Here is a 17,558-nt window from a genome sequence, read left to right on the forward strand (position 1 = left end):
TATGCAAGAAGTGAAGAACTGACAGCTCACAGCCATTTGTCAAAACAAGGCAAGACAAATGTTTTGGAGGGTAGCACTTCCGTGCCACTTGCCCAAAAATTTGTCCCTTAGTGCTGCTGCTGGTTTCCAAGGAGCAGTAGATGTGAACAGCCATTCCATGCAGGAATGACATCTAAGGGCAATTCTGAGTGAATGGAATCCTTTAGAAAAATTAACACTGACAAAGGTGAGGAGAGCAAGGCAAAGAGGGACTTACTGCCCCCACCCCAACCTCCCCCCCCCCAAAAAAAAAAAAAAAAGGAAAAGCTGGTGTATTTGTTGCTAAGAACAATTCATTGTTGACCTTCAAACAGCCCTGGTGTACAGTAAGTCACACTGAGCTATATTGACTGAATCTCTGTTTCCAGGCCGTTCTGGAGAAGCTCATCAAAGAGAAATTATAAGGAAAGCAGGTGTGGGTCACCAAGGGGTGCTCCTGGCTTCATCCCCCCAAGAGATCGCTAGCACTGGTACTCCTATTGTACACTGTTAATTAGATCATCCTAATTAATTCATTCAAAGTGTAAATTAAGAAGGAATGAAGATAAATTACACTAATACATTTAACCCCATGCTGTTTATTTAGCAGTTGAACAAAATAATGTGGTTAAAAGAGTCTAACAAGGCAAATGCCCAAGACACAGATGTTTAATAGCATTAAAAATGAGATCTCAGCCTGTGCTGCGGGCACATACAGCTGATTTGCATTTAAAAGGGTTGCCAAGATAGCTGCACTGGCAAACCCTGCTAATGTAGATGCAACTGATACCAACAAAACAACACAGAAAAAAAATAAAAAATTGAATCTCCTGATTGTGGTAATCTGGATTAGTAAATGGATTATTCTGGTAGTACAGCTCTGTCAGTGTTAGAGCTCTTGCTGGTGTGGCTGGGCTAGTCTGGAAGATGTTTCAGCTGTAGAGCCATGCCTGCACAACTCTTAAGAGTCAAAAAGGCCATGTTATAAAGTTTGCTATACATTCAGTGATCCAAGGACTTGTCTCAACACAGAAGCCAAACCAATTTAAATGAAGCTGGGAGATGAAACTCATTTAGTCAAACCAGGAATGCTTTTAAACATAGCAAGTTGGATTTGAGTTGAATGAAGAAATTTTTGCTGCCTCAATTGCACTGGAGTCAAATGTGACACTTAAAATTCCAGGGGTGAAAACAGAAAATAGTTGTGCTTTTGTATGTATGTCTTCCGTTTTCAAAGGCCACACTTCCATTCCACATAATTATCATTAAAACTTATTATTAAAAAAAAATATAAGCCCTAAGAGATCATCATTTTCACATGACTCCAGAAACTAGGACTTTGAGAAAAATGCTGATTGTCTTGTGATTTGTGATAAAATCATGATATTTAGCAATATTTCAAAGATCGTATCTATCCTGGTATATGAGTGCTAGGAGAAACATGTTCTAACTAGTTCAGTGGGCATGTTAAGCTATGTCCTGGGATAGGCTAGGTTAACTTTGTTTTCAGCAGTGTCAAAATACAGATTGGCCCATCTACAAAACTGGCTTAACCGGAACTGTGTTTAAATGTGACCTAACTTAGGCCAATGTAAACTGGGCCAAAGATTTGCTTTGGACCAGGTTAATTTGTTGGGTGTTTATCCCATGCTAACCAGACAAGCACTCTAGTTACGAATGTGTTCTGCATTTACAATGACAGCTACCTAGTCCTAAAACTTTTCCAGAAGGAGTAGAGGTGGTATGGATGCTCTTTTTCTTCCAAGCATGAAAAGTAGCTCCCATGAAGACATACAAGAGAGCTGCTGCTGTGGATTGTAGAGCGTCCAGATATGGAAATGATAGAAGACTATTGAGTTCTTCTTTTCCTTCTCTCTTCTCCCACCAGTAGCACTGTTTCACACAGTGCATGTGTGCTGTTACATGCACGCAAAAGGGGCTGTTGACTCTATGGCTGTTTCTCCAACAGGCAACATGTTGCTTCATCCAATTATTCTGCCCTCATTAACCTCAACAGGTTTCTTGTTTTATGGAGGTCGCTCAGAGGATTACTGTCTTATTTCAGTCACCCAAAGCATTGTCCAAATATGCGTGCCATGAGCAGCTGCATAAGCCTTACATATTGTCCTCTCTACAGAGTTTATTTTCCACTGACTATTCCTCATCACTAGGAGCAAAAACAGACTCACATAAAAGGTGTGGCCGCTGAACTATGGCCTATCTAATATTGTCCTCCCATTTATGTTTTTCACTCCTGGTGATCATTTTGCCTGCATGGAGGGAGGAGAACAAACCTGACACTTATGAAATTATGTGACCCCATGTTTTTAGTTGTATGGGATGACAACGTCTGACTTTCTGACACCAGGCTATGCAGAATTCGCCGTAATAGAATTTGTTCTACTAAGGCAGGATTTGGCTGGAATCTGTGAATGTTTTGTTGGAGGTAAAACAGGAGAAAGCAGAATCAGATTTTATGGAACATGATATGATGAAAGGAAAAACACCCCATTGTGCTAGAAAATTCAGTCATGAACTGTAATAAATCCAGAATCCACTAGCGCTGCCTGACTGAAGTGAGCACCAGATTAGGCCATTTTGTCCATGAATACCCCTTGTACAAGGTGATTTGCAATTTCCAAGAGCTTCTCACACCTAGATAGCTTTGAAATACACTTTATTACATATAGATATGCAACTTTGCATCTTTAACCTTGCAATCTACAGAATTTCGTGCCGTAATCAAACTACTGTCAGCATACATATGAATGAGATTTCTCTTTCACCTGCTCTTTGTCTAACAAAAATCACCATGCTTGCTGTTATCCCCAGATTCTCCAGAGTTTTCAGATGTGTCCTGCTACACACTGAGCTCATGTTTATCTGCAGCATTGGAGTGCAGCAACAGGAACACAAAGTAACCATATACATGTTAGTGAATTGCTTACAGGGGTGGGGTTTTTTTTGTGTGTGTGTGTTTTTTTTGTTTGTTTGTTTGTTTGTTTTTCTGACAGAAGGAACGGTGATGTTTCCTCATGAGGAACAAATGAATTGTGCAAACTGTTACATGCAGCTGTGAGGGGTAAACTAATTGTTCGTATCTTTCTTGAAGCTGCTTTAGACTAACACCATTGCTGCAAGTAGTATTAGCAAACGGTAAATCAGCAGTGTGTAGAATGGTCGAGAGCTGCACAACGCCATTATGTAAACACTGCTGTTATGTCTGTGTTTGTTTTTCACATCGGCCTTTTGCACACGTGCGTTTTTCTCATACTTCGTTAACTGGGAAGTAACTAAAGCCAGGCGCAGCCTCGCGCTGCAGCGCGCAGCCACCGAGCGGCAGCAGCTCCGTCGCGGCCCCAGCGCTCGGGAATGCACGGCCGCGCGTTCTCCGCGGAGCAGCGCCGGCAGCAGGATCCCGGCTCCTGCCCGCACCCGCGCGGGTATTCCTGAGCCCGCACAGCAGAGCGCGCCCCTGCGCTCCTCGGGACCGCAGCCCGGCCATCCTCACAGCCCTAGAGGAGCGGCGCTGGGGTATCCCGCACCTTCCCCGGAACGCGAACTCCTATGACAGCGCAGCAGCTCAGCAGCGAAGCCGCCCGCTCCCTCCCCGTCCCTCCCCCGGGTGTCACCCTGCCGCTTTGCATAGCCTCCCCGCCCCCAGCCCATATACCCATCCCCGCGCGGCAGACGGGGCAGAGTTGCGGCTCGGCGGTGCCAGCAGCAGCCGCCTCTTCTCCCATCCTTCTCTCCTCCTTCCCACCGCGGCCCGCCTCCTGCTGCCGGCACCACCTCCGCCGGCCGCCTCTCCGCACGGACGCCTCTCCCCTCCCATGCGCGGAGGCCGAGGGACGCCCGCTCGGCAGCAGCCGCTGTAAGTCGGTGCCCGGCGAGCCGCGCGCGGAGGGAGGCGGGAGGCGGGAGGGCAGCGCGGGGCTGCGCGCAGCCGGGGTGGGACGGGGAGGCTGTGCGCCCGCCGCACGGCTGCCGCTACCCCGCACCGCTCTGTCCCTTCCTTCTGCCCGCAGCGGGGAAGCGGACGGATGCCGAGCCTGGGATTGAGTGTCTCCGGTACGCGGCTGTCCTGCGGAACGCCGGGTGCTGCTGCGAGGCTGCCGGGCAGCCTCCCCGGGCCGGGGCATCCCTCGGCGGTGACAGGCACGGGGGAAGGACCGGCGCCGCGTTGCTGCCGGAGCTGGCTTGCTCTGGAGCAGAAACTTTTCCACGTGGTTGTTGCTCTGTATGAAAAACAGATGCGCTTTGACTTCTCGCACTGTTTCTGCATCAGGTTGGGAAGAAAACCGGGAAGTTTTGTTTCGGAGAGGGGGTTGTTCAGGAACCGCGATGGAATGAACTATAGGGAATTTAGAGCTGGGTTTCTTTGTCTGCGTGTGGTGAGCAGCATTGCATTCCTCGCAGGAGCAGCGTGCGCTGCAGGTCCTGGGGAGCCGCTAAGCTTGTGGTAGAGGAGTTCAGGCAGGATCAGGGCTCGGCTCAGCGAGACCGACAGTATCGCCGCGGGGTTAGCAGCTGAAAGCAGTATCAGTCAGATCAATGGGATGTATGGCAGATTTCCTTTTCCCCAGCGGTCTCACTGATTCTGCACTAAAACTCAACCAGCCCCAAGTAATTACAGACTTGTATGAAAATGAGTCTACATCGTGACTGTGTCGGTAATTTGAAAATACTTAATTCTTTATTTGATTTAAGCTGTGACTGCATGCTGCAGAGTTGCAAAGAAATAGGGCAGGGAGTCTGTTGTTCAGTTTTAAAATCGTGTTTACTACAGGGCTGCTGTGACAAGCAGCCTGTTGAAGTGTAATTATAAATCAAAGTCTTGGTTGAACCTCTGTTCCTAGATAAAATCTGTGTCTGTAATTTACTGACCACTTCTTGTTTTTTACTTACTAATATAATTTCTAAGGAAAAGTCGCCTGAAGGGAGTTGACTCATTTTATTCAAGATGAACACTTGCTTACTGACTGTAAATTACCTCCGTTGAAGTATTTGAGGCTTGCATAATTTCCAGCACCAAACGGAGGAATCGGAGATATCATTTATACCATTTAACATTCTTGTAGGATTCTGGACGGAGCTAATTGTCAGAAGCTGCAAAAAGACATGTTCACAGAAACAGAGCTCGTTAGTGAATTATGATAATTACTCTTAAGGGCTCGTCTATGTGTGAGCTCATCTCAGCAACCACGGAGGAAGAAAAGATGTGTGTAGATACATATCTTTGTTCTGTTTGGGGAAATATGTTACCTTATCTTAAATGTGAACAGGCATACTTTGAATTCTTCTCAGTGGATGGCATTGTGATGATAAAGACAGTGTTACCGGAACAGTTAAAGACCAGCACTGCAAATTCTCCTTGAGAACTGGGATTACTCATCCATTAGAATTGGCATTACTCGATGAGGGACCAAGTCTTCTCCTTTGGTGGGGTGAAATGTGACTGCCTGACATTGCAGCTGCTTCAGAGAGTTTTGTTTTTGTTTTTTTTTAAACAGCAGTGCTCCTTACTGGGGCTATGGGTGGGCTTGGGCAACATGCAGCAATCTGTTCCTCCCTTACACATGTGCCTGTAGCTCTATACCCCCCGATGTCTGCACTGTTGCTGGGTGAGTTTTTTAAGTTTGCATCTATTTTGTTGTGGTTGTGGTCTCATTCCAAGTGATCTTTGCTAGTAGTTCTTAGTGGACTGTAGGTGCTGAATGTTTGCAGCCCCTGATGTGAACTTTACCTGCCCTAATACTGAACCCTATGTGCATGGTAAGAGGTTTTCTGCATGCTCTGAGCTTCCCCCAGTATATGGGAGGAAAAGAGAAGAACTGTATTCCCTGACCTACTGTGGAGATCCTGACATGCCAAGGCTGTTTGTCTGCACCTTCCCTTGGCTAGGACAGGGAGCAGGGGCACTGAGCACCATCCTTGGTTCCTGGTGGTTCTATTATCTCACAGTGGGTGTTCAGCTGCCATCTCACTGCCTGGCAAAGGGGGCCTTCCAGGTTTATTCCCTCAGTGTGAGGAAAGCTGAGATCCAGTTGGTGCTGTCCATGGCATTGTGAAGGCATTAAAAAAGGTAAAATGCTTGGAAGAGTTCTAAAAGCTTTCAGGGAATTTTTTGTTGGTGAAGGGCTCATCTCACCTGCCTCCCCATTGTTTGTACATATATACTTTAAGCCATGACCCTTTCTGTAATCCTTCATTTCCAGCAGGCTTCAGCCTGAGAGAGTATGTGGTCAGTACAGTCTTTTTGTCTATAGATTAAGTGGGTTATTTTAGCCTGAGATTAGTGTTGAAGATCCTTGAATGACATCTAAGTCAGACACCATTCTCTTTGCTATTTAATAGAATTGTTCTAAAGGTAATTTCATTTTTCTTATGAAAGGATTTGTGTTGAGAAGATGTACTAGCCTCCTGAAGCTGTTCTGTATCTAGGTGCTTGGTATCAATGCATTTTGTAGTTGGTCATGGGATCAGAGTTTTAAAATAACTTTCTAAATTTTTGTGTGTCAGATACTCAGGTTGTGGCTCTGATGGGGAAGGATTCCTATGAGCTTTGAAGGATTTTGGACTGAGCATTCAACACTGAGCTGTATTGCTTGCTCTTTTAAATCCCAGTTGAATTGTACTAGGGAAGTAATTTTCCATATTAAAGGAAGTGGGTTATGCTAGTTTTGCAGTAAGACGCCTCTTTGTTTCCTAATTGGTGTTGGCTTGAGGGTTTTTGTTTTTGTTTTTCCCCCCCCTGCAACTGAAGTGAAAGGTGTGTCACAAACTTTCTGTTGTATGTGACAAATTGATTATTCTGTATATTATTTAGCAAGCAGTATGGTATTGGTTGTGCTGCACATGTGGCAGAATGTGTGTATCTTCCATTATGCATAAATAGGATATTCTGAAATGAAGTCTGTTGTCCAAGTGAATCACGTGTGGTTTTGATTTTGTTGAGGGTTCTGAACCTAGAAAAACAAATGCATTCATTAAAGGATTTTTTTTGAGGCTCTTGAAGCTCCTGTGTCAGCTTGAAGCATGAAATGTGGGAATAGAGTTGTACGGTTGTGTACTGCTTAAACATGTTCAGGAATATGAAAATGTTCAAGTCTGTGAGAGAGGGAAGTACATCCACATGAAAAACTTCTGCAGGTGGCCCCAGGTCATGGTCTGACTTTGAGCACTGCAAGCTTCCCAGGTAGGCTCTTGCCCTGTTCCTTATTTGAAGGTGCAGTAAAAGGGACTCTGTGTAAAGAGTATCATAGCAATCGGGAAGCCTGGTTCTCTTCTTTCTCCAAGCTTCCTCTGCAGTTTGGAGTGAGAAGTGAGGTTATAACAGTAGCAGTCACAGTCTGCAATGGGCTCTGTATGCTTCACCTATTCATTGCACTCTGTTTTTTCAGCCATTAGCTCTATATAACTCCCAGTATTCCTCCCTTCCTGTGTACTCTGTGCTGTTTTGGCTCAACTCTTAATTAAACCTGGAACCTTGCTCTGGTAATCATATAGAATCACAGAATCACAAGGTTGGAAAAGACCTATAAGATCATCCAGTCCAACCGTCTTCTCATTACCACTGCTACCACAAGCTACAAAAGCACATCTCGCAGCTCCTCGTCCAGATGCCTCTTGAACACTTCCAGGGACGGTGACTCCACGACCTCTCTGGGCAGGCCATTCCAGTGCCTGACCACTCTTTGAGAGAAAAAGTTCTTCCTTATGTCTAACCTAAACCTCCTCTGATACAACTTGCGGCCATTTCCCCAGGTCCTGTTCGTTGCCTGGGAGAAGAGGCCAAACCCCTCTTCACCCCAGCCTCCCTTCAGGAAGTTGTAGAGTGCATATGTAGACCTGCATATCATGGCAGATAACAGGAACATTCACCTGATAAGAACTGAGAAGCACTGTGTTTATCAGGAATAAAGCAGTATAGGATATTTCTCTTGTTTTGTCTCCTCCACAAAAGCAGTCAGTAGCAGTCTATGGCTTGTGCTCTGAGTACCTGCCTCTCGAGATAGCCACAGCATGGTGATGCCTTGATGACTTCAGCTGGTAGTGAAAACATCTTTCTGCTGACTCTGCCTATTGTGTGTGCTGTATCACTGCAGCAGGCAGCCGCTGGCAGAGTTCAAGATGTAATCTATGAAATTCAGTTGTAGTATTTTTTAAAGATTTTGCAAGTCTAAACTTATGATCCTTGTTAAGTTTTCCTTTTAAGGTTCCCCTTTTCATTCTCTGCTGTTGCATATGGAATTGTTGTAACAAAGCGAAGCTTCCTAATGGGATTAGTAGTTTTTTGTTCATCAGGCCGCTTTTGACATTCCTTAGGCATTCTGTCTGGTAGCTCTTCCTGCTATGATTCAGTACAGGAGAATGTTTCAAGCATGTGCATATGTACATATGTAATGAATCAGCTGGTCTGGATTGGGGAAGGGTGAGAAAATCAGCCCTGGTTCCTTTTCTTTCTCCTACGACTTACTTGCCTACTGTATTGCTGTGGAAGTTGGAAATCAGGTTTCCCAAGATAAACCTGCTCTTGGGCAACAAATTTAGAGTATGTAATTTATGAAACTCATCTTATAAAAAATAAACACATTCCAGAGGTACACGCAATTCTCTGTCCAGTCATCTACAAATTAAGTTGTCGTTTTTTTTTCCCCTCATCTTATACTGAGTAATAGATATACTTCTTGTTACGTGAAAAGAAAATGAGTTAAACTCTCATTAATCTCATTAATTTTTTTTCTCTCTGTTTGTAGGTGTGGAAGAAAATGTCAGTCAGCATGCATGAAAATCGCAAATCTAGGGCCAGTACTGGCTCCATAAACATATACTTATTCCACAAGTCATCCTATGCTGATAGTGTCCTGACTCACTTGAATCTTCTGCGTCAGCAGCGTCTCTTTACAGATGTTCTTCTCCATGCTGGGAACAGGTCATTCCCCTGCCACAGAGCTGTCCTGGCTGCCTGCAGCCGCTATTTTGAAGCAATGTTCAGTGGAGGACTGAAAGAGAGCCAGGACAGCGAAGTCAACTTCCATAACTCCATTCACCCAGAAGTCTTGGAGCTGCTTCTGGACTATGCATATTCCTCCAGGGTTATCATCAATGAGGAGAATGCAGAGTCGCTGCTGGAGGCTGGTGACATGCTGGAGTTCCAGGACATCAGGGATGCTTGTGCAGAGTTTCTGGAGAAAAACCTTCATCCTACCAACTGTCTTGGCATGCTGCTGCTGTCAGATGCTCACCAGTGCACCAAGCTTTATGAGCTCTCTTGGAGGATGTGCCTTAGCAACTTCCAGAGTATCAGTAAAAGTGAAGACTTCCTCCAGCTGCCGAAAGACATGGTAGTGCAGCTCCTTTCCAGTGAAGAATTAGAAACCGAAGATGAAAGGCTCGTGTATGAATCAGCTATGAACTGGGTCAACTATGACTTGAGTAAGCGTCACTGTTACCTGCCTGAGCTACTTCAGACAGTGAGACTGGCCCTCTTGCCAGCCATATACCTGATGGAGAACGTGGCAATGGAAGAACTTATCACCAAGCAAAGGAAAAGCAAAGAGATAGTAGAAGAATCGATACGATGCAAGTTAAAGATCCTACAGAATGATGGAGTGGTCACTAGTTTGTGTGCCAGACCCCGCAAAACCGGCCATTCACTTTTTCTTCTAGGTGGCCAGACTTTCATGTGTGACAAGCTGTACCTGGTGGACCAAAAGGCAAAGGAGATCATTCCGAAGGCTGACATACCGAGTCCGCGGAAAGAGTTCAGTGCTTGTGCCATAGGCTGCAAAGTGTATATCACTGGGGGACGAGGGTCAGAAAACGGAGTCTCCAAAGATGTGTGGGTGTATGACACCCTTCATGAGGAGTGGTCAAAGGCTGCTCCCATGCTGGTGGCTCGCTTTGGCCATGGCTCTGCTGAGCTGAAGCACTGTCTGTATGTGGTAGGAGGACACACTGCAGCAACTGGATGCCTCCCAGCTTCCCCTTCAGTATCCTTAAAGCAAGTAGAACAATACGATCCTGTGACCAACAAATGGACCATGGTTGCCCCGCTGCGAGAGGGAGTAAGCAATGCAGCTGTGGTCAGCGCAAAGCTGAAGCTGTTTGCTTTCGGAGGGACCAGTGTCAGCCACGACAAGCTGCCCAAAGTTCAGTGCTACGATCAGTGTGAGAACAGATGGACGGTACCAGCAACCTGCCCCCAGCCTTGGCGCTACACTGCTGCAGCTGTCCTGGGTAACCAGATTTTTATTATGGGTGGAGATACGGAATTCTCTGCGTGCTCTGCTTACAAATTCAACAGTGAGACATACCAGTGGACTAAGGTGGGAGATGTGACAGCCAAGCGGATGAGCTGCCACGCAGTGGCATCTGGAAACAAGCTGTATGTTGTTGGAGGCTACTTTGGCATTCAGAGATGCAAAACGTTGGACTGCTACGATCCCACTTTGGACGTATGGAACAGCATAACAACTGTGCCATACTCGCTGATTCCCACAGCATTTGTCAGCACATGGAAGCACCTCCCCTCGTAATTGTGTGTGTTGCAATTAGAAAATATCAGGTAAGAAACAGCACCTTTGAATTCCACCATTAAAATGCTTTTCACACAGGTTCCAATCTCCGCTCTGGGGGGGTAAGTATGTGCAGTCCAGTGGTGCAGCCGGAGCAATAAGGTATGTGCGACTGGCCAGAAACCAAACTGTGACAAAGCAGGTGCTTCAGGTGGTTTGCCATGCTCCCTGCGTCCAGTTCTCCTCACAGGACCTCTTGCTGCATGATTTACGTGTTGGAAAATATTATTTTTCTGGGCCCTATCCTCGTGGGGCTATGCAGATGATATTTTTGAAACTGAATCCTGCTCTGCTTTTATATGCTAAGAGCATGCTAAACAAAAGATCGGAGCTGTTCTCCTGACTGTATGGGTCACTATGTACATCTAGTAGTAGGGCTGTGAATTCTGATCTGAAGCATTAATTCAGTTGCACTTCCAGGCAGGCTGCCTGCTTTCCTCTTTTGGGAAACTTGATGTCTTATGTCTGTGAGAAGTGTTTTACAAGGATTTCACATGAAATTTGCAGTCTCACCTAGACAGGAAGGCTGCACCTACCTGGACTAAGGTTGATTTTCTCCCAATAACACACTTTGAAATACAGATTTTTTTTTTTTTCTAAATAGTTACAGACATATATGTTGGACAGCATACAGTGTTAGGAAGACATATAATTAATATTGCTGGCTGAAATAATTACCTGTCTATAGCCCTTAGTGTTCCAATACAATGTAATTACACATAATGGGACAAGCTCTTACAGATGCAACTTCAGCATTGTATCTTCTTCCAAGCAAGTCTTAGTCTGGCCTCCCTGTTGGGATGTTGTGACCTTCCAGTTTTTAGAAGGAGGGGAGAAAACATTCATTAAAAAATAAAATCTGGGTAGATATACATTGCCAATATTTCCCCAAACTGTTTTTGTTGTTGTTGTTGTTGTTGTTCTAGACTACTATTGTTTCAACCATTTCTAGCTTTCCCTAGTTTTTATCTTTCCAAGAGTTACATCACATAAAGCAAGTTGCTGACATTTTCCAGAACTGTCACTCTGTCTGTTTTGCAACAAATCTGGCAGACTCCCATTAGTTCTGTTTTGCTCTTTCCCCGCCTGAGACATCAGGACAGAATCGCCATTACCACCAGCCAGCTGAAGGAACATAGTGGTTTGCTTAATCCTAAAAAATCTGTGCTCCAGGAGTGGCAACTTCTTTTTTGGATTTGAACTGTGTGTGTAATGTAACAATGAAGGCAGGAAGGCTGGAAGGAACCAGGGAAATAAATGCAGCTGAAGTAATGACATGAGCTTCGCATTTGTGTCTTAGTTCCCCAGAAGTCCAGACTAAGGTGGGTTCTCCAGAAGATAGAAAGAACATTGTGTTTGAAAACTCCCAGGGTCCTGCTGTTTGGGACCCTGATGGAGAGCAGGAGGGAAGCTTCGTTTCTGCAAAATGGCATTCCCCCTCACTGGTGAAACATCTTTACATCTTTGGTCAATTTCTATTATTACTCACTTTCAGCGCTTCTCACTGTTACCAGAACAGTAGTATTGAATGCCCGGACTGAGGTCTGTGCCAAGAAAAATATTGACTTATTCTTCTGAGACTGACTTAATTGTTCTAACTTTTGCAGCACCTGAGACAGCATGTTTTATTTTGAAAGGTCATCCTCAGAATATAGAGGTGCAAAAGCTTTCATTTGCTTTGCAGTATCTTGTTAAAACCATTACTTTAGCTGCACTGACAAACAAGATAACTGGATGAACACAGCCACAGACTGAAAGTCTCTGATTTTTGTGTGCTTATCCAGCAAGTGCGTTTTTTTCCCCATTGACTCCTGCTGCTTTGTCCGTGGGTGGGAGGGACAAAAAGGAAATTACTTCTGATTACCCTCTGTTTTCATGGCGCTGTGTGGCCCCAGTCTGACAGCTTTTAGGAAGACTTTAGGCTGCTTTGTCCCCTTCCTCTAACTTGGGGCTTTTGAGTAAGTTGGAAATATATATTTTTTTTCTCTCTGGTTTTGAATCATTTATATACTTTTTTTTGAAGTTCATCCTGTAACGGGGAAGATTGTTTTGGCTTCAGAGCTAATTTGTGTGTTCTTCAGTGGGAAGAATGACGTGCTGCCCCAAGGAATGTCTAGAAAACACTAATCAACACAAAGAGCAGAAGCTTTTTTGGATGTAATGAAGATAGCCTGTTTGAAGCCCACAGTTGCAAAAAAGGCACGATTCTTTGGGCTGTTATATGGGCTATTGCGTTTCCAGTGCGTCCCCCTGTTGTACTTAGATGTTACAGCTTGAGAAATACGTGTTACCTTCAAGCGAACTGAGTTCACTGCAGCTCTTTGGCATTGTAATGATTTGGGTTTGACTCTGAAAATGCTAGCAGTGCTGTCAGAAATGACTACTAACAAGCTGATGATGGTCTGGGAGTTAGCATTTTAATGCAGCTTCAAAGTGAAAATAGAGAGCACAATCTCAGGATCCAAAGGCTGAATTTTTCATTGAATAATCAGTTTTTATAAAAGACTCCAGGATGGAATTATTGATGCATGGTGCACTGCTGTGTAAAAAGGAATGAAGCAGGTTTCTGCTCTAATGAATAGCAGAGATGTTTTAAGTAAGGGGATTAATATGTCCTTTTCTATACCATGAATAAATTCAATTGAGAGTTCTTCATAGTGAATGGAAGCATTGGGGTGAAACGCCTTCACCTCCCTGTTTGCATTACTCCTGCCAGGTTTGCTGCGAGCCAGGGACAGAAGGAACTGTTCAGTTGGGCTTCTGTGGGAGAGAAGTTGCACAAACTTTGCTTAAAAGAAATCCATGGGCATGCAGGGGAACAGAGAAATGGTTAAGGTATGCAGAATGCAGAGCCCATCATGTTAAGCTGTGTTGGGCCAGTTTGAGCTTTCAAATGATTGGATTTATAACTGAAAATTTAGCTGACCCCTTTCTGTGGCTGAGTGGAATGGTTTATTGAGCAGGGCTAGCAAGACAAATCTGACCCTTAGTAATTATGTTCATGGCTGGTTTATTTATCAGTAGTTGAAACTGTAAGGTGGCAGGGGGTGGGAAAGTGCATCAACTGGATTGTGTCCTAAGCCTAGCTGTTAGATTTTCTTTGACATCTAACGAAAATCTTATGGTACCTTGTCTCTGCAAAGCTTTTTAAGCCTTTTCTCTCTCTCCTTCTTTATTTTATTTTTTTTTCTTCCCATGCTTTTAGTTTATTCCACTGTTTGGAGAAGAGAATTGGAACCTTGGATCTGGATAAGTGGTTTTAATGAAGAAAAATCATTCAGCATCTCTTACATTTGAAGAAAATCATCCGCACCTTGTAAATTATCTAAACCAGAGATGAAGGAATGGGAGGAAAAAACTGTCTTCTGGACTTCAGCACATGGTTTAAATACAAATGAATGAACCTATTATCTAGTCCTTGTGCTATTAATTGTGGATTAATGCCGATATTAATCAGTCCTTCAAAAGAGAGAAAGAACAGACAAGACTTCTCTGAGCAATGCAGCACACAGCTCTCAATTTTTGTGGACTCTGCTGTTTGTATGAGAAATTTGAAATGGTTGTCACTAATCTTTGTGATGACTTGAAGTGTCAGTGCCAGCTGCAGGGTAGCAGGCTGGGTCAGAAGCAGCAGGGTGAAGGGAGCTGTGCTTCTGAAGAACTCTGCATGCCAGAGGTGTTTGTCTGTGGGCAGTGCCTACAGCATCTGGACCTGCAGTGAATGACCTCCTGCTGGAGGAGGAAGAGCACAGTGGCAAAATCTTCTTGCAACAGTGGGGAGCAAAAGTGGCACCCCCAAATGCTTCTTGTTCCCTTTCCTCCCTGTATTTATAAGTAACCTAGACTGTCCTATTCTTGTTACGTTACTTGTTGTAGATACAGTTATTTATTGTTCTGTGCTTGCATGCTGAAACAATGCCTGCAATTGTCTTCATGTTGTAAGGGCTTGTGTGAATTGTTGTATGTTTTGCACATTTTGTGATTGCTGACTTGCTCTGCTGCACAAAGAAAGAAAACTGTTGGGTAATGGTGGGAGGGAGGGGGTGGCTTCTCGGTCAGAAACGGAAGGATTAAAAAGGAAAATCTTAAATTACACACTTACTAAAGGGAGAAGCCATGGAAGTCACTTTCTCAGGCCACCAACTCCCCAGGTTGCATGTGGTGCATCTTGTAGATGGTGTCCTTGCTACATTTCATTTGCTGGTCATGCCTTTCAATTTCTTATCTGGAAATAGCCAAAACCATGTGCAGCTCTCTCTTTGTGCAGCTCCCTGATTGCAATGCAAATACTGTGGAATAGCTTCTGGATACCAAGCCCAGATGAAGTCATTGTCCAAAGTTATTTATTTATTTATTGGATTGGAGAAGGGGATACCTACAATTCAGCCACATTGACCCTAGTGAGTGGAGTGCGGCTGATTCAGGAATAAAAGCAAAAAACCTCAAGATATGTTAGAGATGAAGTCTTAAATGCAAGAGCAGCAATTTTGCACTGACCGGATTGCCTCATCCATCTGGATTTCAGATGATCATCTAAGCGGGCAAGAATCAAAGACCCAAGTGCTCTAGCAAATTCTCATGGGGATAGAAAATGAATTTCAAAGCTCCTAGTCCTAAAAATAACACTGAGACTGTTCTGCCTTTTCTCTTCCATTGCCAGGTATGTATATAAACGCTTGGTTGCTCAGAGTGTCTGATACAGCCCTGAGAACCCAATCTTTTAATTTTTTAAAGAAATTTGTTTCTTATCCGTCTGGTCTTGAGACAGATATGAAGCTACTCTTTTCTTTCTGGATTTCAGAAGCTTATTTTTCACAGGTGCTTTCTTTGCCGGATTCTATTACAAAGCATGTATTGTATTGTGTTTTTCCCTAAATGTTTCTGGAGCCCAATTTGACTGGCACATTCAGTAACATGGTTGGTGTGTGCTGCAGTATAAGTAAACAGCTGCATGCGTGCATGCAAAAGAAAAATAGTCACATTGGTGATGCTTGCCTTTCTGTGTGGCTGTGGTGTAGCTGTAGTTGTGAAAACTGTCAACTGAAAGTATTTACACTGGTCACTGGAAATTTCTCTGTGCTGCCTTATATTTGACTTGCTGTTTGGAATAGACCTTTACATTTCAGAAATAGAATACTTGGAGTTCTGTGAATACTCAGACAACGTTGATTAGCAAAGACATTAGCAGCTTATTTTAAGGATAAAGCCCAGCTAGGTGCAAACAGTTACAGTTATTCTAGTTTAACTGATTTATTGAAATGCTAGATTAACAAAGTGTTTAAACCCACAGCATTCCCTCTGCCCCACATCAGCTCCTTTCTACTAGGTGGCTTTGAGCAATAGAAAAACATCTTAGGTAGGATAGATCTCCTCTCCACATCCCTTTGCATGCACAGGATGCCCTGCTGCCGGCTTGAGCCACTGGTGCTTTGCATCTCAGGGGTTGTGGGCACCAAACAAGCTCTCATGTTGGACAGCTGTGTTTTGCATGTCTTCTCCCAGGTGCTACTGGTGGTGCAAAGCATGGGGAAGTGAGGATCCAGGGCCCCTCCCTTCAATCAGGGCATCCAGATTAGAGACCTGTTCTCCCTGTCAAACTGATGAGAATTCAGGTGCGAAGCCTCTCTGCAACTTGCTACTCAGTTTACGTCACAAATCTGCTCTGTGGCACTATGTGGCTTCCAAAAAACAAATAAGCTTCTGCAGTGGTTTCCAAGGTCTACTTTCCTGCCCTTTCTATTAACTCCTGTGGGTAGGCTGGAGGAAGCTGGAGTTGGGGTGGGCTTCAGGCTCTGGAGGGAAGGCACTGGGCTCTTGCTTGAAGCTGTTGTGGGAATCCCGGTGGCATGCTTGGCCATTCCAGTCCTGTGCACAGCCTGTGCTTTGAAGTGAAGGCAGTTCACAGCAGAGTGCACACAAAACCCTTGGCAAAAGACGAGAAGGTTCCTCTTATTCTGCGGGCTGGTTGCTGTAGAAACATGTAACAAAGGACAGCCTTCCTCTCTTGGTATAAATGTGCAGCCCCTTTTCTCTAGGTCTGACACCTGTCTGAATAAGAGTGATTCGAGCAGAATAATATTCTCTTTCCTGGCTGTTGAAGAAATGTGGTTCATGTACTAAAAGGAAACTGTACAAGTGAAGAAGAAAAATGTCTATAGTGTGTCTTTTTGTTTGCTACTACATTTTAAGGTTTTGTAAAACTTGCTTTTTTTTTTTTTTTTTCCACAATGTGAAACTGAAGGTCAATAAATTATTAGAGATTTTCTCTCCATGGATCATTTCTTTTAAGTGTTGTCTCTTCCTTCCATCCCGCCCTATGTTTTGAATCCATGTCCTTTTCAAGTATTCTTAATAAAAAGAGGTCAACAACATGTAGTTTACTGCTTTGGTTTAAGCTTCTGCTTCAGTTGCACTTCCCTTCCCTTTGTTCTATGCTGCTGCTGTTACTATGATCAGTATCTCAAAGTTCAGCAGTTAAACCTCCCAAGAGCCTCAAAACATTTAGGAACAGGAAATGCAAGTTTGCTGGTGCTTGCTGCACAGTTCAGGCTACTGCCTGATATGACTTGGAAGTGGTATTAAGCATCTCAAATCCTTCATAATTATTTGCCAGGAAAAAATGCTGGCTGTGTATGAAACATTCTAGTCGTTACATATAAAATACACATAGAGCCAAGCCCTTTGATCTCTTAAGCTCATTTACATTTTATATATATACACACATTCATTTATTTATTTATGCTATTGATTTCTCCATGTTGTCTTAGTACCTCTCTGGCCCTCAGATATAACTTAAGGTCCAAATCTAATATAGCATTTTGCAGGGGCATTAATGTGTAGCCTGGTAGTTCAGTTCCTCATGTCTGCTACATGCTGACCTGCTTTCCTGCGTAATGGGACTTTCACCCAGTCCATTGCTTTGGAGCAAAGGAACAAGATCTTCCCCTCCTTGCTTTTCAC

General features: G+C 44.1%; 1 protein-coding gene across 3 annotated transcripts; it reads left to right on the forward strand.

Moving 5' to 3' along the window:
* Window positions 1–3,688: 3,688 nt before the first annotated feature.
* On the forward strand, window positions 3,689–16,873 carry ENC1 (ectodermal-neural cortex 1). 3 transcript variants are annotated; one of them, XM_085213426.1, is made up of 3 exons: window positions 3,689–3,892; window positions 8,778–10,588; window positions 13,804–16,873. In XM_085213426.1, the coding sequence occupies exon 2, from the start codon at window positions 8,790–8,792 to the stop codon at window positions 10,557–10,559; it is 1,770 nt and encodes a 589-aa protein (XP_085069552.1). In that variant the 5' UTR covers window positions 3,689–3,892; window positions 8,778–8,789; the 3' UTR covers window positions 10,560–10,588; window positions 13,804–16,873. The 3 variants fall into 3 exon arrangements, with proteins under 3 accessions (XP_085069552.1, XP_085069550.1, XP_085069551.1); XM_085213424.1 differs by lacking the exon at window positions 3,689–3,892 and adding an exon at window positions 3,940–4,089; XM_085213425.1 differs by lacking the exon at window positions 3,689–3,892 and adding an exon at window positions 4,131–4,306.
* The last annotated feature ends 685 nt before the right edge of the window (window positions 16,874–17,558 follow it).

Source organism: Meleagris gallopavo, chromosome Z, assembly GCF_905368555.1.
Source record: "Meleagris gallopavo chromosome Z, MGAL_WU_HG_1.1, whole genome shotgun sequence".
NCBI classification, from domain to species: domain Eukaryota; kingdom Metazoa; phylum Chordata; class Aves; order Galliformes; family Phasianidae; genus Meleagris; species Meleagris gallopavo.

What these genes read in the sequence shown, in the direction of transcription:
- ENC1 (XM_085213426.1), top strand. Translation starts at nt 8,790, where the DNA reads ATGTCAGTCAGCATGCATGAAAATCGCAAATCTAGGGCCAGTACTGGC.